The sequence below is a fragment of the Camarhynchus parvulus genome, chromosome 2, assembly GCF_901933205.1.
Source record: "Camarhynchus parvulus chromosome 2, STF_HiC, whole genome shotgun sequence".
NCBI classification, from domain to species: domain Eukaryota; kingdom Metazoa; phylum Chordata; class Aves; order Passeriformes; family Thraupidae; genus Camarhynchus; species Camarhynchus parvulus.
Window position 1 is genome coordinate 19,681,262 of NC_044572.1, and position 23,087 is coordinate 19,704,348.

Here is a 23,087-nt window from a genome sequence, read left to right on the forward strand (position 1 = left end):
GTGATGCTGCATGCCACTTGCAGGGCTCCTCAAAATTTTATCTTACTTACTAGAAGCTGGTATTTTGAAAACAAAACCAGATTCTGAAAAAAATGTTTCAACTACCAAAACCACTTCCTTTTAAAAAAAAATTGTTAAATACTGTTTGCTACTGTACTACTCATGAATAAATACTTTGTTTGCAATGTAAAACAGATAATTTGTGTTAAAATAATAAGCTCATTGCAAAAATGATAAGGAAAGAAGTAAAAAATAGATGACTAATTAACCGGTAGCTTTTCTAAAAAGAATATACAAGAATTCCACTTCTCTGAATGAATGGTTACCCTGTAAAACTATTTCTTTTTCTAAAAGAAACAAAAGAGAAAGCAATCTTCTTTACTTTTGTAACATAAAAGAAAAAACAAAATAATTCCGTTTCTGTATTTTGGGCCAAATCAGCATTTAGATACACAACTACAAAGACAATAATATTTAATTTTCTATTTCTAATATCTCCTTGCAATTTCAATCTCCACAGCCCAGTTAGATAGATGTTACCTATTCAGTGAATTTAAAAACTGTTTAATGAAGATTTATTTCTAATCTGTAATATGATTGTTTAATTAAGTGAATGCAATTACTTTTTCTTTTTGCTAAAGGATAGAACCTTCTTACAGATCAGTCAAGAATAAAAGTGCTCTCATATGCTCTTTAGTAATACTCAGTGTAACTACTCTGAAATTTGGTATATTATGCTGAAAATATTTGTGAAAAATAAAGGGAAAGTCAAGCATTGTATTATGTCCTTTCCAACTTAAACAATTCTATTTTTAGTAGGGCCTGCAGAAACAGAGCCAGGAATACTGGTTTTAAAGTGAAGTGGAGATTCAGACTAGATATAAGAAAGAAATTTTTATAACTAACTTTGTGAAATGCTGAAATATATATTGCCCATAGATGCGGTAGATTCACAGTCAGATTGGATGGGGTTCTGAGCTACCTGATCTAATTGAAGATGAAACTACTCATTGCAGGGGGGTTGGATGAGATGAACTTTACAGGTTCCTTCCAACCCAAACCATTTGATGATTTGATGATGATATCATATTTATTACATGTGAAGTTTAGTACATTTTGAATGTGCATGTTTAATATCACTCTTGTCTACTTGGATGAGAATAAAAAGCATGTATGAAGAGTCTGGTTTGGTGTTTTGTTTTTTTTTTCTGTTCTCAGTGGGTTTTTTTTTCTTTCAATACCAGTACAATCTTTTTTTTTTTCTTTCAATACTAGTACAATCTTTGAAATTAAAAGGCAAGAGTATTGTTGTATCAAGCATCTTGATTTTGTGAAAACAACCTTCCACTTTAGTGTGTTAGAAATACACTTTTCCCAGCTTGCTTGCTCTCCTCTATATTCCTCTCCTATGTTTCCAGGAGTCTGTGGTCTCACTTTAAAGCAAAAATAAAACAAACACAAAGAAACATTGGACAAGCAGTTGGGGAAAGCATACATATAATCAAAGGAATGATTTTGAAATCAGGAGGATGGAAATTGCAAAAATTCCAGTCATTATTGCTCAAATTATCATGATTTGCTGGCGCAATCATAGTAGCTGATTGCCAGCACCAGCCACTCGGCTGCACATTGACTACAGAGGAGACCTCAGTCAGGACAAGTGGGAGTCACATTTTGTCAAATGAGAGTGGCCATAGAATTTCAGATTAAAGCTCCATCTAGTTTGGCAGTCAAAGAAAATGCCCATGAAATAGAAAGTACAAGACAAATGTGTTCTATATGCGCCCCAATTACTCTCCAGACCAAACAGCAGAAACAAGTGCAAGTGACTTTCAAAGCTAACTCAAAAATACAAATACCAAGCAGGAGCAGGACAGCCATCAAGCTGTATTTTGTTCAAGTAGGAGGATAACCATCACCCAAGCACCAGTGCCCTGCATTTACTCAGATACTCTCTCTCACTGAGAACATCCATCAGAACTAAGCAGTCACATTCCCAAACACTGGGCATCCCACTGATGTTATTGCAGTCATTATGCACCGGCCCAGAGAAGCTGTTTGCAGTAGCATGAACAAAAATTACAGCAATCTGATACATCAGCTTTCTTACCCACTCCAATATATACTGAAATTTCATCTAGACTTGTATCCACTACTTTTGTTTTCACCAGGCCTACAGACATCTCTTCAGAGAGGGATGTCAGAGCTCACCTTCCACAGCTACTGATCCCTCTTAGTTACATCCTCTCAAAAGACAGGGTAATGCCCTAAGTATTACCTTCATATACATCTAAGCCACACAAGTTCACACATGTAAAAACATACAGCATCAAAGGAACTGGAGAAGCACTAAATGTAAAAAATCTACTGTCTGCTTTCAGTCTCTTCAAATAGTTCGAATGCTAGGGCTTTCTTTTGCCTAAGCAGCTACTGCAAATTCACTGTTGCCATTCCTGCAGGTTAAACTACTGGAAGAAGCATATACAATCAACTATTTCAACCCCACTGCATTAAAACCACAGAAAAACTCAGCTGTTATCATCAGCAAAAATGTTTTCCAGAAAGTCTATTCCTTTGTATCAGTGTACCTCAAACTAACCTAAAATGAGCAGCACTTTCAGTTCTTGTAGGAATTGATGGAACAAATGAAGCTTTGAGAGCTGTCCACTCCAATTTTTTGTTAAACCAACATTCTCAGGGAGGCCTGAGAATTACTTTTAAACCCCAGACTCAGGTTTTGTTTTATAGAAACTACAGCACAATCATCTCACTTGGGGGAAGATCAGAATCCATTTTGCTGAATAAAATAGGAAGAAAAGATTATGTTAACAAATTTTCTCCTTTTCAGCTGTGTCACTGAAAAGTATCAGTCAAACCCAGGGACTTCTAAAAGCACTTTGATCCCCCCACAATTGCTTCTGGGTGTCTAGGAAGACTCTGTCCCTTCTGTTGCAGGGCAGTATCTGGACTCCATTCTTTTCAAGGGTCTCCTTGCTGTGGAGCAGGCTTTCTGCACTCTTAAACACTTTGCTTTTTCTCCTGACCTATCCTGCAGTCTAGAAGAACAGTTGCTCTCAAGGGCGGAAGATATTTCTAGCTAAAATTATCACTTATTTTTCAGGAGACTTAGAGTAAAAACTGAGAACTAAAAGGTAAAAAAGCAGCATATTTTTCATGAAAATTTCTATTTTTGTTCAGTTATTTTGGGATTTTGGGGAGTTGTTTGTTTGTTTCTGGTTCTGTATTTTTATTGTTTTTCCCCTGGGTATTGAAAACTAATATACTTCTACATTTTAAATTATTTCAGGTATATTTTTGGGGTTTTTTTTGGTCTTTTTATGGTCTTGATGTGGAATTTCAAAAAGTCAAGCAGAAGTTTATTTTAGTAATGGTTAACTCTCCTGTTATTATATATATAAGTAATTCCTTAAAAATATTATAAAGCCTTGAATGGTATTGATATTTGTAGTTCTCCAGCCACTTCTCCTACAGGCAGTTTTCAGAAAGCCTATTGCAACATGCACTGGTGTTCTGGTATTCTTGTGTAGAGATGACCAATTTCCCCAGCACAAGCAAGTACAGCTTTTGAAGATTTGTAAACCTCCTAGTTAAGGAATTTTTTTTTTCTGTGCCTTTGCTCTGATTGCCTGTGCATTACATCAGAATTAAATATGTTTCTTACTGAATGCTGAGGTAAACTACCCTACTTGCTAGTTTAATTTATTGTTTTTATTCCAAAAGTCTTTTATTTCTGTGGATAAAAAAGATTTGCTAGTTTGGGTTACTTTCTCTTGCAAGTCTGAACAGAAGTTCAATTCTCATAATTCTCTTGTACACTTAAAATCTCAATTATTCCCCTAGAGCTTCGTCCCTACAAGCAACTGTATTTTTGATCGATTATCTAATCTACAAATTGCAAACCTCCTATTGCACATGCCTTTATTTTCTGCTGACTTTTCATCCTGCAATCTTTCCCTATGGTTTTTTGTCCCCTTTCTCTCTTTATGTGTTAAAAAAATTTTGAAGCAGCCACCTTGATGAAATTCCAAGACTCTTGCCATTCTCTGTCAAGAGACTCTTCTCTGTTCTATTATAGTGTACATTTTTGGGGAAATCTGCAGGTAGTTAAGGGTTTTTTCTGAGACCCAATTGAAATACCCTATATGAATGTCCCTATATTTTTTATGTTATATATTACATTTCTTCATCCAATCAAGGATAAACCTGTCTTGAAAGACAAAGCAGGCTTAATAATGTGCATCTCCTGGCAACCAGGAGACAAACCTTAGTATCTAATCTTGACTAAGATAGCTACTGTGATAAAACAGTTACTTCTTTAGTAATTTGGCAAATTGGCAAGCTCCACTGAAGCATGTGAAAGACAAAAGCAAGATAACACATACCATCACTTCCTTTGCACTTAGAAAGTCTCCTCTAATTTCCCAAAGGGAAACAGTGATATCTTGTGTAAATGAGGTGCTTCAGATATCCTGAGACTCTTTCTAATAGCTCATACATTTTTTTTTCAGAGAGTATTTCCAGAAAAAAAAATGCAAGCATATTTTAAACCCCTTTTTGGGGGGGGATAAATGGAAAAAACCCTTTTTTTTTTTTTCCAAATGCCTAACAGGAAGATGAAGATGAGTATGTGGCCTGCTGTAAAATCTCATCTGAGGTATACAACACCTGCTGCAAATAAGGCACAGAAACGTGTTTTGAAATGTTGATGAGAAACATGAGCCAGAAAACTTAGGGTGTCAGGCCAACAGGTTGTCTCATGAAATGAAAGATAAAAGTTACAGAAAATTCTATCTGATAAATAACATTCTTCTCAAAATGCGGTTTAACTCACCAAGTGTAAATAAAAATAGTGTAGACATACAGAGAATATTTTAAATACACTTCTACCAAATATAATTTCAATCCCTGGAGACCAAACCACCTGTTTCAACAGCAGCTTTCTCCACACTCAAGCACAAGTCAATTGCCAATGAAACTTACTGGCATAATGGAATGTCATCTTTGAGGATGCATTTTCCTCCATTTTTGCAGTATTCTTCAGGACAAGCTGCAAACATAAAGGTAAAAATTGTGATTTCCCCCTCTTTTTTATTTCATTTGTCATTATCTGATTTTCAAAATGGCAAAATATTCACACTTGTCCTTTTGAGAGCTTAGCACTTCCAAAACTTCCTTTTTTTAGATCTGGACTTGGTGATACAAATGTGAAGTCATAAGAATATTACAAGCGATGGAGTGGTCTTGTGGTCTTGAGCTTACTGAAATCCTGATGCTGCACTTGAACAAGCTTCAAATTTTTCTCAAATGAGATTTTCCTCTGACTCCAGAATTTTTGCCACTTACTTAATTTACAAACAACGGGAATATATAAAATAAGACCCAAAAGAATTGATCTAATATTTAATTATTACCTGTCTACATGATTAGTAATAGGTTTTATATAGGGCTGGTGAACAGACATTCTTTGTGACCAATCCTTTTATTAAAGATATTCAGAATTTTAACAAATCACATTCTCATAAGAACGAGGGAAATCAGGCTTTAAAAGACAAAAGGTGTTGAAGTACTTAGTGATACTCTTTTAAAACCTCTTGATGTCCCTTAACTTGTATTTCCACATCATCACATTTAATTTTACCAAAGCTTAATTTTACATTGCTTTAGCAAGAAAAAACTCAAATTCAAAAAAAGAAAAAAAATCCTCTGAATCTTTTTCAGTATGAAAATAACTGGTAATATACTAATTACACCCAAAGAGTTTTGAATATATGCAAAATGAAATTGTTTCATGCAGCATATAACAGTGCTATTCGGTGTAGACATCTCCAATTTCAGGATTAAATTTTGAAAAGTGCATTACTTACTTAAAAGGTCTGCTTTCTGGAAAAAATTGTGGAAGATTTTTAAATTACTGTTATGAATGTCTACTAGTTTATGTTCTATATTCTTTTATATTTAATTAATTTTATAATTATTTTAATTTAAAATAATTTTTAAAAATCAAATTTACCAAGTATGAATTCTCTCATCATTATAGAAGTGGTATTTTTTAATATTCAAGTATGATTCCTTCTCTCACATGAGCAACCTGGGCTTGTGAAGGTGTCCCTGTCCAAGTCAGGGGCATTGCAAATTTGTGATCTTTAAGGTCCCTTCCAATGGAAACCATTTCATGATGCTATGAGAGATAGTGAACATAATACTTGTGGTCAAATTTCACTCCCACAGAAACTTGTGGATGCCTCCTACCAATAAGTGTTTGTAAAAATTGTAGTATGTGAATAGACATTTAATATATTATAATGAATTATATCATTGCAATGCATATGCGTTGTGAATTTTATCACATAACTCATAAAAATTATAAAAAGAGAGAGTTAAATTCTCAGCTAATGCAACTTGAGCAAAGCTGGCAGAGTGCTGTCAGCACAGAACTGGTCAAGAGTTTATATCCGTCTTGGGGAAGAGCAGCAGTACCTTTCTGTAATTGAAGGGGACATTTTGAATCTAGATTAAATTATTTATATCACCATCATCTATGTATTTGGTAGATTTTGTTAATAAAAGTCTAATTCACATTGAATGTGTATTATTGTCCTCTACTTATTTTTATCCACCATTTAACTACTACAAATCAAACCTGAATATTTTGTCAAATGCGCTGTGTTAAAACAAATGCTATTTAGTTTATTTTCCAATCTGGATTTGTAATACACTTGGAAAAAAAACAAACAAAAAACCCACAAATAAGCAAACCTTTTACTTAACAATATGGGTTAACTCAACTGGCTAAATCAAGGGAAGTCTTAAAAGTACACTACAAAGGGTTGGGGCTTTTTTGAGCAATGTATTTATATGGTAAGAAACACCTCTTATGAAGATGTTAAGATTTTAAGCATATTTTTCTCACTTTCATATGTGTCATACTTTCATCACGAAAATTGATGTCTAATGTAATTTGACAAAGTTTTAGCAGAGGAACTTCAGTCAAGTTTGAGGACTGCCAAAACATTCAGTAGGAAATAACTATACTTTCTTTCTTTCAAATTATATTTTTATCCAAAACTAAATACCTGAACAGCCAGACTCATCAAGGCTGGAATCAATGCAGTCTACAACTCCATCACAACGCTGGGAGAGTGGTATACATTGAGTAGTTGAAGCACATAACAAAGAACCATTGGAACAGTCTTTAATGGCTGAAATGAAAAGTAACATGGTCATTATCATCAGCTGTATTCTTTTTCTTATAGTTCAAAAACTAGCAGAAAACTTGATTCATACTGTAGGATGCAAACTTGCATCTGTGTGACCTCTCCAAGCTTTCATCTTCAAAGACATGCAACTTTACTACTGAGATGCTAAATAAGTAAACAAATACAGAGCACAGATGGTACAGAAACCAAATTTTCCCATGTAATATTTGCGAAGGAGTGTATACTGCAAAATCCCAAAGAAAACCCATAAAAAAGGTATCAGCAAACATAATTAACTCTCATTCAGAAACTAGTTTCAAAATGATGGAATCAATTTGTTTACACATTATTTTAACACATTATAGAGGGGACAGTCATAGCAATGGACCTAATGGTTGAAAATTTTGCAGTTAAGGACAATGGCACCAAGTTATTGGTGCTGAGCTAAAGAATATTAAGACCACATGGAGGCACTAAAAACAGTAAAGATGTGAACATAAAAATGTCCAATTTTCATCTATATTTAATTTTCCAGGTGCAAACTAAACCAGTAGAAGGTATAATGATATCACAGCCACTTTGAAAGTATAAAATTTTTAATATTTCATAGGTATTTAACACTTACCAAAACTACAAGATATACATTTTGGTTCACTACAGAAAACTGAAAAATTACTTTTTATCCATTGCTATTAGCATTTCAATCAGGTGAAAAGGATGTTGGTCTGTGGAAAACTAACGTATACATCCCACTGGTGTTAATATGTTTGGTTTACAACCTTAGTATTGTAATCAGGCAAATAAAAGATTAAATAGGTGAGGTAATATACCCTCCACTAAAACTGTCAGCAAGAAGAGAGCCAGCCAAGTAGAACATCTTGAACTGGAAATCAGCTCCAGAATTTTTTTGTTAAATGCAACAAGTAACAAAATCCACTTCATTAGTAGAAATAAAACAGTATTAGCATAACGTTGTACAACCTAACTGCTATGTGAACTCTACAGGAAATTCTCTCTGCATAAATTCCTAAGTCATGAAGAAAAGCATTTCTGTGGTAGAAACTGTGTTTGTAGTAGGGACTTGACCAATGTTTTTTTGTTTGGTTGGGGTTTTTTTGTCCTGGCCTCCTTTAGGGCTTTATCCTTAATCTTTGCAAGATGCGTTTTGACAAATAGTCTTTATCACAAAAGAAAACTTTCCCTGATGAATTCCAGAATTCAGAACCCAGAACTTTTTTGTTCTACACTTAAATAGTGTTAAGTGTTTTGTTTTGCACTTAAATGAATAAAATTGCTATTGGACACAAAATGGAAAGTGTCAGTAATTCCTAAACTGAAGTTTTCTAAAATGAACAGGTAGATTTGATCTGCACCAAGGAAAAAATATCCATCTAAAATCTAAAAAAATAAATCCCCACTTTCAATCTGTGCTATTATTGGAGTACACATAGGTTGGAGTTACTAGCACAACAATCAATTTTATAGATCATGCATAAATTTCAATAAAAGAATGAAATTTCTGAGATTTTTACTTTTTCTCTCTGGCCTTCCCCAGTTGACAAATTTATTTGGGTTTTCACCTGTTAAAAGTAGGAAGCTAAAGATTAAACATTGTGCTCTCATGGCGTACACAGCTGGATCTCAGCACCAGCTGTGACACTAATCAGCTTTCCACTGATTTAATTCCAAACTAGCACAAATAATTTTCTTTTTCTTTGCCTTCTCCTCTGCTTTGCTTTGCTTCTCTGAATTATCCTCTTCGGTGAAGAAACAAGAATTTCTGCTTCTGTATTTCTATCTTATACTATCAAGGCTTGCATGTTTACTTACTGTGAGCCAAATTTTGGAGTAACAATGAAGTACAGACTTGACTAATTTTCCTTCAGACTGAGATACCCAAAGTTCTGAAATATCTATGGAGAATATTTGTTCTTTGAATAGACCAGGACTTAATTTCTTCTTAACCCCTGGGTTTTGTTTTGAAGTCAAAGCAGTAAAATAAACAAAACAAAAGAATATCTCAGTTGTTTGGGTAATACACAAAATCATGGAAATCTTTTGGCTTTCAAATTTTGAGGTTTCACATCAGCTTCTGTGGTGTGGAGTTGGGATGCACTTGTAATAGAACACAGCATGGATGTCTCTACCAGAGGACAGATTGAGGAGGAAACAAGGTCAAATGAAGATTTGACCATGAGAGGTTTATTTGAAGAAAGGAACATGCAAAATTTCTACATGTCTTTGGGGTATGTAGAATTTAACATCAAAGTTATCTCCAAAATCATGTCTTATGCCAACAAAACCACAGAGTTCACTTCAAAACAAAAGACTTACATGGATAGTCTGCCAAATCCATGCTAGTTTGGTAAACTGCTAAATTAAATGGCATGTGCAGTAGCCTGCCTTTATATTTAATAGATTTGATAGAAAATATTAAATAACATGAATTTCTAATCCACTGTAAACTGATATTTTTTTACCAATTTTTTTCATTCTGATAAGGATGAGAAAAATGTTTAAAAATTTTTAGACTGTGACAGGTTTAGGAAGAAAAATGTTTATATGTAAAAAGCCTCTTTTTCTTTTTTCTTTTTCTGAGTAGCTAATTATTGAAATTCCTGGAATGAAACATTTGGCCTCAGTTCACCTGCTAATAATGAAACATTTTTAAATGGCAGACACTCACTTTTGTGTCTATTTGTTTCAGATGCTTTTCCACTGCATCTCATTGCAGTTACATTTCAAAGCCTATTGACCTTGTGTTTTGTTTGTGAGCCCTTTTCCTCGCTTGGGGCAGAGATTGCTGCTTTTTCATGAACAGAGTTGATTTCAAAATCCTTGAAAGGTCAGGACTGCCTTAAATGTTACTGAATAATAGAACTGCAGAAGCCTATCTTTCTGTCATATGATCAGAAGTTACAGAGGCAATGCAAATGCAGCTGACTGATTTAAGGAAAAAATGTGGAAATGCTTGTAAATATTAACAGAAACACGATTGCAGTTTTCTTAAACACTTACTAAATTATAGCAAGGAAATTAATATGCATGAGCAAAATTATTTAGAAATGTAAAGCATCTCTGCAATAATGCATTATAAGTGACACAAATAGGGGTTTATTTGACAAGGGAATGATGAATTTTACACTAAACTTCACTGTGCTGATCTTTTTCTTTTCTAAAACTCAGGAAAGAAAGTTTGGGTGTGTAAGTGACCATTGCCAAAACCAGCACCATGGATGTAACTTACGGCAGCCAGCCTCATCCTCGCTGAGGCGGCAGTCGGGCACCCCATCACAGAGCAGGAGGGACAGGACACAGCCCTGGGAAGGACACAGGAACTCTGCTGCCTTGCAGGAGCCTGGGGATGTGGTGGTGGGCATCTCCATGGGGCAGGTCATCTCATCACTTCCATCCGTGCAATCCTCGACGCCGTCGCACCGCGCAGCGAGGGACAAACACTGCAGCACGTACGCGCACGGGAACTCGCCACCGCTGCAGGTGGGAGGGTGGGGACCAGCTGATCCTACAGGAGGAAAAGGAATGGTTAGGGATTCTGCTCTTTCAGTAGTCATTCATACTGCCTTTGAGATAGGAACTGGTGGGAATGCAGCTGATTTTGGTTACTAAACCCTTTAAAAAAAAGGAACCCAACCTTTTATAAAAACACAGCTCCTAAGTGCAAAACGCAGTATTAAAAATTTTTTGTCTAATATTAACTCCATTATTGTTGTTGCAACATTTTGCGTCTAAATCAGCATTTATTTTGATCCTATTACTTCTTTTGCCATGTACACATAGAAGGATTAATACCAAAATATTAATAAATCTTGTCTTTCACCGGATATCTGGAAAGCTCTAAAATAGCCCTCAAGCTATAATTTTAAGTTAAATTAAGAAAAAGATTTTTATAAAGTAACAATAAAAACTTCTACTGATCTAGTTTATTATTACTCTGACTCTTTAGCGCAGCTTGATGTGATAGAGAATTAAATTAAAAAAATACTAGATAGGCTTCCAGGATACAATTGAAGAAAAATGTGGGTTTTATTTTTGAACTTTAACAAATTCAGACAGCTGACAAAAAATAAATTAATTAAATAAATATTCCATGCTTATTTGCATTGTTGAAAGAAGAAGATACTGGGGAGACCTTTTGTGATCATGTATATAAATAAATTGTCCCAGACACCTAAGTCTTTCTTTTTTCCTATGAAAACCATTGCAAGTAAATTTTATCAGCAGAAACACAAGATCTATTTGTGGAAGCTAATTTCTAAGGAGCTGGCTGTGCTAATGTTGTGTTCTTTAGAGTATCAGCATCTCCCAGGGAAGCAATGTGATGGATTCCTGTACTTTTTATGTGCAGGGAAAAGAGAAAAACCTCCAGAATTCAGCTCCATATTTTTAATCTTTCTTTTAAGGTCAATTTGCAGCAGCTGAGTAAAAAATATAATATGATCATTAGAGACAAGGTAAGACAAATTAATGTCACTTCGTCCATAAACACAGGAGGAATTTTGCTGTTGACTTGGGCTGAGGCAAAGTAGACAAGCACAAAAAGTCATGGGTGCGTTTCATCTCGTCTTTAGAAATGGTGCAAGCATTGTTCTCTGGACTCAGATGTCCAATGTTACTGCTGCATTAAGGCATGACACTGTAAGAGAGTACATAGATTTTGGCATGATTTTATGACTTTTAATCCTCTGGTCATATCAGTATGTTTGTGTATTCTGCAAAACCAGGCTGGGGTTTTACAGTGTGAGGGCTTTGTTAAAACATGCTCAGTTTCAAGATACCACCATCATAAATAACAATAGCTTTTTGTACAAATAAATTAACTGTTAATGCATTCAGGTGAAGAGAATATCAGCATTAGTTTACCGTCCAGTTTCTTGTGAAGCAGCTGTAAGGAGAAAGAGCTCAAAGTTCTCTTTAATTCAGACCCTCTATAGGTTAGAAATTTTTGATTTTCAAGTTGACTTTATATCAGAAAATCATAATTGAAAAGCTTCATACAATAGAAGATGCCTAACAGTATTTCACATCCCTAATCTAATTAAATCTTTCTACTAGAAAAATGTATTTGATTCGCTGGGTATAGTGTAAACATAAAATAACAAAAATTATTATTGACTCGGTGAAAATAATAACCTGGTGATCTTTTGTACTGTTTATATTCAGAATTATGCCACGTATACCTAAAAGATGTGAACTTTTACTTGGGATTGAAAAGATTGTGATTTCATATGTGTTTTATAAATGTGTTAGTCTCAAAAAAATCTATTCTACTTTAAAAGGCTTATGGAAGTTGGTTTTCTGTAGTTGATGATACACATTCAGATCACATAGTGGATTGATTTGGTAGATTAAAAGTATTCTAGGTTTTGCATTTTTTTCTACTTTGATCCTATACTTTACCAGATAATAATAGTAGCCCATGAAAATGCTGAATTTTTTTTGTCATATAGGAACTATATATAAGGCCATGATCCTGCCAAGATACTGATGAAATGTCATTGAGAGAACATAATTCTCTCTCCATTGATACTGAACTAATGCTGTCAAATCTTGTACAGTGGAGTAAAAAAAAATATTTTTGATTTTTAGTTTGCATTTGCTCTGGGAAAAAATAAAAAAGTATGATTATATTTGAAAGTACTTTTTTTTCTTTCTGCTATTTCTGAGCCTTTCCTCACAGTGCCTGGGGGGCATTTAAGCAGTGAAAATGACTTAAGCTGCAGTCAGTTCTGCTTATACACATTCTTTTGTCCTTGCATAGTCCTGTGTTAGCTTTTCTGTATTTGTTCTGATGCTACGGAAATTAACCTCACACAGATACAATGTAGTTGACTTTGCTGTGGTTGCCTGTTTATGTTGCAGGAGAGATTGCGTTTATAATACATTTGTGAGCATTTCTGACCCAGTTTAATTTCCTGTTCTTGATATGTTTATTCACATGCTTCTACCCAAATTTGTTCTGTAAACTGAAATCCCCTCTTAAACTCAACATTTCTTTAATGTGTTGCTTGTTATGAATCTGGCCTTGAGTTTAAAATTATTTTCAGGCTTTTGTAACCCTGATCAGTTTAGCCTTATGTGCCCAATCATATAATGAGCTTATGCATGTAAATAATTCTGTGCCAAATTCAGTATTTAGAGAAATGCGTGAATGCTCTTTCTGAATGGGGATGATTATTTTTCTATTGTTATTATTATTAATATTGTTGTCTATTATTATTTTCTACTACTATTTTATATCATATTCCCTCTGATTGTTAGAAAATAATTTTAGGATGAAGTTCTTCCTGACTTGCATAGCAATTATATTTGAGTGTGCAATATTCACCAAGGGCAGCAAAGATGTGTCCAGGTTGAGTTAGATGTAGGGTTATCCAGGGGTCTTACTGAGGTCTGTTTTATATTTGCACTACATTAAAAAAAAATCTAAGTCATACCCTGAAATAAGTAAAATCCTTTTAGATCAGAACAGTGCATAAGATGAGAATGTACTTCAAAGTTCATAGGACTATCCCTTGCTTATTAACTCACATGATATGTTAATTAGTTCACATGTGTTTGGTTTCAGATACCATAGAAAATTGTGCTCTGGTTGGCATTCTATAAGAGGTTGTTATTGCCATGGTCTGTCAAAACTCTACCCCAAAATTCAACCTATTTTCTTTACATAAGGTAGTTTGTAAATGTTTTTCCTAATTATAAATTAAATGTGCCTGGTAAAAATTTTGAAAATTTATCAAAACAATAATTTGTACAAAGCTAACAACTAAAAAAAAGCTAATTAAGAATATGCAAATGTAGAAAATAATTAACTAATTCCAATTGAAATCTCCGGCAACATTAATGCAAAACTAATTACTTGTATTCAAAACTACCGTCTATGTAATTATTTATTTTAAGCTCATCATTGCAGTATCTGCTACTGACACATTTCCTTCTAAAAGTGGGAATATTAATTCTGTTTTCTTGCCACTGTGAAGAATTAAACAAAGGTGTTAACACCACAATGTGGTTTGCAGTGAAAAACGAGCTGGCACTAATGAGAGACTCGTCAGAAACACCCTTCATGTGCTGACTCACACAGTAGTACACTCACACAATTTAGCAATAAAAACTAACTTTAAACTTAGCATACCTGGGAACCTAACCTTTTCATCTTGTACATATTTATTATGAAAGTCATTTAAACAGCAGAATCTGAAGTGAAGCCTTTTCAATGCAAATGGGACCATTTGTGGCCCACACATCCTTTCCGTCACTTAATATTGTTTGATTCAACAATTGCCTAACACTGGCATGCCAAGAAAATGTTCCCCTCACCTTTTCTCAAATGTAGAAAAGATGTTCCCAAGGCAGCACTCATCTCCTGAGTGCCGTGTGACTCTCATTTTCAGACCACATTCAGGAGTGCAGGAGACATTGTACAGGTTGCTTTTTTCAAAAGCATTATCTGTTTGAAACTGTTTAAGGATTTGGAGATAAATCTGCTGACAATGATGAGTTCTAAGGAAGACAGTATAAAAGCTTTAGCTTTTTGTATCGAGGCTGCATGCTCACTGAAAAGCACGACTAAAAAATCCTCAAGAATTCAGTGTTTGCACAAAGATGAAAAGCAAACTAAACAAAAAAATTTCAACAAAAATAACCTCTGCACTGCAAAGCAGTGAGTCTGAATTTGGATTCACATGAAAAACAGCAGTAAATTGTTGATGTTCCATTATAGCTAAAGAAATCATGACTTTTCAAGTAGAAAGCTGAGTACATGTCCTTATTTACTTTGCACTTTGTGTTTTATTTTGCACTTATTTTTACCTTGCAAATGGCAAATAACCAAAATTAAAGAGAAAGGGTTTAAAAATGCGCATATAACATTTACTTGTATATCATAAAAAAGACATTTTAATTAGGTCCTAAAACCTGACATTTTAATTTGGTCCTATATCTTTTGAAACTTACTCACACAGCTGTGCTGGATGAGTTATAATCTACGGGACAGAAGTGCTACCTCACATGCACCTTCACACTTTTATGAGAAGTAGCTGAGGTAGATATAAAAAAAAATATAAAAATCAGACCAGTGTTTAAAGCAAATAATATTTGGTATGTACTGTTCTGTGAACTGCAATAACTACAGCCGGATATATCTGTATTTCATTGTTGTCAGATCAAATATGTGCTTTTAAATACATTTTTATTGCAATGTGCTACTATCAAACCATGTTTACAGTAAATAGAGCTCATGAGCTGATGATTTTGGAGAAAAAGCCTTTACAGTATGAAAAGTGTTAAGTCAATAAGTGCTCATTGTCAAGGACACAGTTATATATTTGTGGGATAGAGATTTGTTAAAGGCTTACTGTTCTTTGATGAACATTTTCTGTACACTTATGTTTGCTGTATTATTGTCTTTGTCAGCCATGGAGCATATGATCCTGTTTCCTGACTGTAAAGCAAACTTCACAGGTTGGCACTGCAAATATTTTGCTCATGAATCACAGGCAATCAGTCAGAGAAAACCACAGAATTACCCAAATGCTAATATAAAATAAATGTTTGTATTAGACAGTCATTACCCCAGCAAGCAGCACACAAACATGCTTAATTTGAATGAAGCAACACCTCCAGGCTATCCTCCTTTTTTCTGCCTTTCCTCTTCAAATACAAAGATCTCTGGTGCAGAGTAGGTCTCCATCTATATTTATATATCACTTGTAACAGTGAATTCTAGTTAAACCTAGTGGACATTGCCATTAGAGTCAACACCAGGGAGCATGAAATAAAGTGACCACATATGCTGTTAGGGAGCATCACCTCAGGTGTATTACAGCTTGCTCTGAAGTCCATTTAAGTAAATGGGATAACTCATATTGATTTTAATGGGCCTTGCATGAGACCCTTGAAAACCAACAACATGTCTGATATATTTGCATAAGTAATTTGCCTAGTAAATGTAATAAAAACAGTTATTAACTGTAGCTAAAAGAGGTCAAAAATAACTCCGTCCAATAGATTGCATTAGACAAGAGTATAAATTAATTATGGGCCCAATCCGGTGCATTAATTAATTTGAAATAGATGTCAGTCCTCAATTTCTGTTCAGTAAACATTGGATCAGGGCATGAAATCAACCCATTCAAGGTGGCTGCAAGGAAACAAACTTGTTACAAAAGTTAATTGGACTAAAACTATACAAATACTTTAACAATCTTTCATGTGTTTTTATCCGTTGCAATAAAGTTCCTGCTTTTTATTTCCAAGCTTGTAAAAAGACAAAATAAAAAAGGGGGCGGAGGGGGAATGAGTGAGAAGACAGAGGTATGGGGCAGGGTGCTGGAAAGGATCCCAGAGACCCCATGACAAAGCCAGAATTAAAAAAAGCAGAACATGGCCCAATGACTTCAGATTTCTATATGTCTGAGCAGAATTTATTTTAAATGATTACAGTTTGCTAACATACAAATATAATGGAAAACAGACAGGTTTACTGCCGGTAAAGTCAAGCTATGATTTAGTCTTCACTCAGAAAACTACTGATTCTGGCAGGAACACACTGTGACAGGAAAATGGCAATATTTGCCATATTTCTACTAAGAATATTCTGAGGATTGCTAGCTATGCCTGCAAATGTCATGGATTTGTTGGTTTGTTTATTTATTAGGAGCAATGACAAACTGGAGAAGCTGTGAAACTTTAGTCTTCGACAAAATGAAGTGGATATAATTTCTGAGATAAATATGAGCTGGAGAATTACTCCTATTGAGATGAGTTGGTTTTACATAAGGAAGAGTCTGAGAATTTTCTGCTCTTTAAGATAGCATCATGAAACCATTTCATTCCAAATATTATTTCTCTCCTTCCCTCCAAGGAAATATGTTGATTTATATGAACGAAGTTAGCAAGGAAAAGTATAATCTGTGTGATTTGAAAGTTTTCTGCTGTAAACAGATGGGGTTTGGAGGTTCAATATTAATGAAAGTATTTTAATACACTATTAATAAATCTGAAGAATTTTAATTTCCCAAAAGGCATGAGCTTGCTTCAGAAGATTTCAGTATTCTGGACAAGTTATAAGAAGGCAGAGAGTAACTGAAAGTTTTGGACAAAGATAGTATAATTATTAATTTAAACACACAACATAATTGCATTTAGGGATTGCCAATAATTATCCTAGTTTATACAGTGCAATTATCTTATCCTAAAATTATTCCCAATTCCTTTTCTGTGAAATCCACAAAAAGTTTTGGCTTTTGACACTGGCTAGGTCTGTGCACTGGAAGGTACAAGAACAGGCTGAAGAAGCTCTCTAAGGTACTATGTTTGGATCACAATTTTTAGTCCTTAAAAATGTACAAATGCCTTATCTCTGCCAAGCAACATGGATCTAAAGCATATAGTGATTGATTTCAGGGAAATGCTAATTGACTAAAGAACCTATTCACAAATTTCCCTGATATCTCCAGTCCTCTATTACTACTCATTCTGCTTTCCTCTTCCCCTCCTTTGTTTCTGTGAGCAGTCTCTCCCTACAACTTCTCTCATGAATCATCTACTGCCCTTGAGGAAAGAAACTCCATGAGTTTCCTCTTTCTCTCTCCCTGTGAAAGAAACTCCATGTGAGAGAGATTTCTGCTTCACTGCAAGCATGAGCAGACAAGCTAACAGTGATTCCCCTGGCTCTGCAACTTAAAGAAATCAGAAGTTAAGTCTCCTCTACAGTGTTTTTCCCCATGATCTAACACTGTAGTACTAGCTGCTCAGGCAGTTAACCCTTCCAGTATTTCCAGCATTTGGGCTCTGGGAGTTTCAGAGAAGGATCACAGATTGTATAAGGTTTTGTCAGATGACTCCTGTTCTGCTGCAGAATTTTCTGTGTTGCTTCATGCATGGGCACACATGGGCACACTTGCACACACACAGACACACAGATTCACACACATGGACACACACATGGACGCATGAACGCATACACCTGCTCGCCCCTCAACAAGATTCCCTCTGCACTATGCAGCTATATTTTTGCACAAAGTTCAAACACCCACCCACTCTACTTTTTGGGTCATTGTCTCTTAATTAGATAAAAATGTCATTTATGCTTCTCTTGTTGTGAAATGGAATCTACTAAAAGTGCTGGAGAGCATATAAAATTATCTGCAAATAGCTGGCTTCTGAGCTGTTTAATTTGACTAGCTCGCCTGTTACGCTTCTCTGGTGGGTAACCCAGACTGTCATTGTACTTCATATTGATCTCTTATTGTCTCTTTAAACCCCAGCACATCCAGAACCAGAATTGTGGGGCAGTTGGGACGTGCTGGTCCCTTTAGAAGGCCAGGGCACCCAAGCTGACTCCCTTTGCCTGGTGGAGTTTGCTGAAGATGGATGTTGCCCTTTTGAAAGGACTGCTTTGGTTTCTGGGCTTGCCACTGTAGCAATTTGGAAGAACAGCATTTAGCAATTAGAAATCATCTTTAGAGTGAATCTTGCAAATTCCACAGGCAGTGAAGCTTGAGCTGGTCCCATAGGGCTGGCTCACCCCGTGTCAGCACCGACAGAGTGGACACAGAAGTGGGTCAGGACATGAGCACCAGCCCCAGCAGAGTGCAGTGGTCAGCAGGAGGAAATGGTGGGAGGCAGAGCTGACCCCACACATGCTGGCAGTTCTTCATCTGCCACTAGGGCAGCTCCGTAAGCTGCCACCTTCCCAGGAGGGTTCTTTTTGGGCATCACCATTTCTCCCTTGGCCTCTCAGACCATGGGCCACCTGGAGAGCACCATCTTGGAGAGAGAGCTGGCCCCATTTTTCCCTCTGTCTTTCAAGATACATGGGAACCATCTTGGGAAGGGTATTTCCGGCATTTTGGGTGTCTCTTTGCTCCTGGGGTGTTCCTGAGATTTAGCAATTTTGTATCTAGTGGTTATTTACTGGTTTGGGGTTTTTTTTACTTTTTGATGTTCCACTTGTAGGTAAATGGTATTTTTTCACTTATATCTACTAGTGTTTATTCCTTATTGGTGGAAAGGGATTGGTTAAGACAAAGGGGATGTAACTCATTTTAGAGTATCCTCTTTAAATTCTCCTAATTTGAGCCAACTTATCGCTAGTCTGTCATTTTAGGGTCTGCACAGGAGAAGAATTTTGGTCAATTCATATTTTGCTTTTTTGGTCAATTCAGGATGTTTTATTTTTATGAGTCTGAAAACAATAATGGTTTAGACATTTCCAAACTACTACTCAAAACTGCAGAAGATTTTTTATTTTATCCCATCTTTTTACTTGTCAGGTAGATAACATTATGCGATAAGAAGTAGTTACGAAGGTAGTTATCAAATACTTTTCAAATATTTGGACACCATAGCTATATGTTGTTTAGAAAAACTCTTAATCAAGATAAGAAATTCTGCAGTCAAAGATATATCTGAAAAATGTACACAGAGAACCAAAAATATTCAATTATGTCTCATCTCTGCGTTGGAAAAAGAAAAGAGAGCTCTGAGAAAAATAGTATTCAATAACGTGTTTAAAGATTATGTCTTTACATATAAACACACAGACCCTGATTTAAAGCAAATGAAAATCTGTGGCAGGAAAAGCAGCAGAGGTTTATAAACAATCAGGATTTGAAGAGTGTGTTTCATGAAGCAGGGATAAAATAGGGAGGAAAAAGTCTCAATATGTGGTTGAGCACTGGAAGAGCTCCCCAGGGCAGTGGTGACAGCACCAGCCAGAGAGAGCCCAAGGAGCATTTGGACAGTGCTGTTTGGCACATGATGTAACTCTTGGGGATGGTTCTGTGCAGAACAAGGAATTGAACTCAGTAATCCTTGTGGGTCCCTTCCTACTCCGGACATTCTGTCATTCCATGAATATATGTTGGGAGAAACAAATTATAACTAGGCAAGACGTTATGACATTAGTATTTCCACACATATGTACTTTTGCTCTATAATTTCCTATCTAAAATCACAAGGGGATTAATTTCTAAAGAAATGCTGTTCCCATTTATTTTTCTGAAAATTAGATACCTTCAAGATACACATATCATCTAAAATGGTAGTATTTTAGACTAATACTGATTTTGAAAACCTCGAATCATTATCAGATGATTATCTACATAGATTTTTATTTTACCACTTTCTCTCTTTTCACTATCTAGGTATTCAGAAATTGTTTTCAAAGTCGCTATTCTTTTACTAAGTTAATAAATGAAAAAGTATTAGATTCTATCTTCATTCTGCTATGTTCAAATTATAAACAGTCATAAATAGAGTTTAAATTAGATGCCAGTTATAATGTTCATTTCCTTCCACCTTGAACAAAGAGAACGGCCTATAGATCTGGTCCTTTGGGTAATCTCATCTTGATGCTTGAACCTGCACCTATCTGAAAGTTTTGGTATGACCGTATATATTCTGCTGTTGTTCGGAAGTCAATGCAAATTATTTCACTCTGAAGGAACTTCAGGATTGGGTATGTAGCATGCATCTATTGTGAGATTTGAAACTGCTTTATAGAGATATCTTAAGAAAATCCTTCCCACCACACAAAAGAGTGAATCACCAAGGTTGAAATAAAGATTTCATACATTTCATGGCCTAAATGAGAAAGAACTAAAGCTTTTCTATTCATGAATATAAGACTAGATTCATATAAGCAGCAGCATCATATAATTTAATTTCTGAATATTAAAAAATTCACTGATGTTAAAAGGAGAACAGATAAGTTCAAAGGAAAAGAAAAAACTTGAGGATCATTATTCCAAGACTACATATGACTCAGGAAGACTGAATTACAAATGGCTGTGAATGGGAAATGTACTGGGGGTAAAATAGAATGTATAGTTCCCCCTTTCTTATACTCTTTCCCTGACATCCAGAACTGTTGAGACAGTTTATATTTCTAGATGCACTTTTTCTTGCTGTAGCTGACCAGAAATTCTGAGTACATCTATCCTAAATTTGATTGAATATAATTTCCTTTGTCACACAGTTTTTGGAATATCATTTCTTCTAGAAAACTAAGGAAAGATGATCTAAATGGATGGATGGTGCTATATCTCATGATTGTCTTATGATGGTTCAAATAAATTGAAAATTCAATTCCTGGGGGTACTGGGATGCCTTTGTATACATTTTTAAAAATACCCTTGGGCTTGAATGTAAAGCTAAAACCTGTCTTATAATTCACAGATTCTGATTTGTTTCTTCTATTTGTTTTTTCACAGCAAGTGAAAGCTTGCTCAGTATAAGGATTATACACAACCTTTACAGAAGGTTTAGTTCGTGCTTTGCTACACAGCAATGGCGAGACTGGGCGGAATGATGATATCTCAAAGCAAATGTTTCACATAAGTGAAAGCTGCCAACAATCACTGAAAATTTTACTGTACTTCAGGTCCTAAGAAGTAAATCTGACCCTTTTGTTGGTAACCTGTGTGGTGAAGTCAAGAATTATGACTACATCAGAAAAAAGCCCTGACCCATTGCATCTGGGAAATTGCAGTTCCTATATTCACAATTCCACCACAGTCAGATGACACAGTGTTAGAGACGCCATGTCCTGTCTGTGCTGAATGTTTTGCACTATTTGAATTGCCCTTTTATCTCCAGTGTATCCTCACATAATAATATGTTCTACTGGAAACAAATCTTTCAGGTGAAAGGAAAGCTGCAGAGGGATGTGGTGGGAAATTTGTAACAATGACAGGCCTCTCTCATGTGCTAAATTTATAGGTTAATGTGACATTTTTTGAAAAATATTTTATAAAAAAGGGAATATATGAAAAAAAATCACAGAAGTTAAAAGGATTTCAAAATAAAATTATCAAAGTTGATAAAAAGTGGTTCACAAAACAGAAGAAAAGAAAGAAAATACTTCAGATACTGTGAACAGCTACAGGAAATAAACTATGCAGCAAACATAGACTAAAAAGAGTAATTAAAAAAGAGAGAATGATAACGAAAGGTGAAGAAGAAGAATAGACACAGAAGCACATCCAGATTAATTTTATTCAAATTAATTATTTCAGTGAGCAATATTAATACTGAACTGGTGATAAGCATGACTGATGGTAAAAAAGCAAATACTGTTTTCTCAAATACACTGGAGCCTCAGGAACCACATGATATTTGCACTCATCTTTATACCCAAAATTCATCCCAAATATTCATTTCAAAGTGTCAACACTATTCTTTTTGAATAAACCAAAATTACTTCAGCAATTAGTTAAAGCAGTACAATTTAGAGGTATGAATTCCCAAAGAGTTGCAGCTAAATAGGTCCTAGCAGGTAACTTGACTGCATAAAGGAGCTGGAGCATCGTTCAGCGCTGACTCTGTACTGAGATTTGCCTTCTTCCACTAGATCTCCACAAGCACAAATATTTCGCTTGGGTGATCTTTCACTGGAAGACATAACAAAATATATTTACTATTTATTTGTTTCTCGAGAATCCTGCTCCAATATGTAGAAGTGCCATTTAACTGAATTACACCAAATTTGTCCATGTGGTTTATTTCCCTAGTAACGAATGAGTGGGAAAATATAGTATTCTGATTTTTATAAACAGAATAAAGTTTGGTTATTAGGCATCTTTGGGTTAATGCTATGATTTAAATTAGGTGTATCAATAATTTTTAGAATTTCTGTAATGCCTCCTATTTCAGCTCAACTAGAAAATATTATGAGAAAGAAAATGAACATAAAATCCAATTCAATACTTTGAAATTTTTGTTCCATCTGAAACAAGAAATAAAAATGTTTTGTAACTTATATTTTGAAAAAATTAAGACATAGTAAAGTTTTGTGTTTTTTTGAATCAAACTGTTATTTACAAATTTGAAGAAGATAGTTACAAC

The 23,087-nt window shown here is 35.1% G+C and overlaps 1 protein-coding gene across 1 annotated transcript in view; it reads right to left on the reverse strand.

Moving 5' to 3' along the window:
* MALRD1 (MAM and LDL receptor class A domain containing 1) overlaps positions 1-23,087 on the reverse strand; it is a 229,868-nt gene that overhangs the window by 39,316 nt on the left and 167,465 nt on the right. Inside the window, exons 33-35 of the mRNA XM_030944073.1 lie at positions 10,465-10,740; positions 7,095-7,220; positions 5,002-5,068 (exon numbers count right to left, since the gene is read on the reverse strand). Of these exons, the coding sequence (XP_030799933.1) occupies positions 5,002-5,068; positions 7,095-7,220; positions 10,465-10,740 (469 nt within the window). The remainder of the gene's footprint in view (positions 1-5,001; positions 5,069-7,094; positions 7,221-10,464; positions 10,741-23,087) is intronic.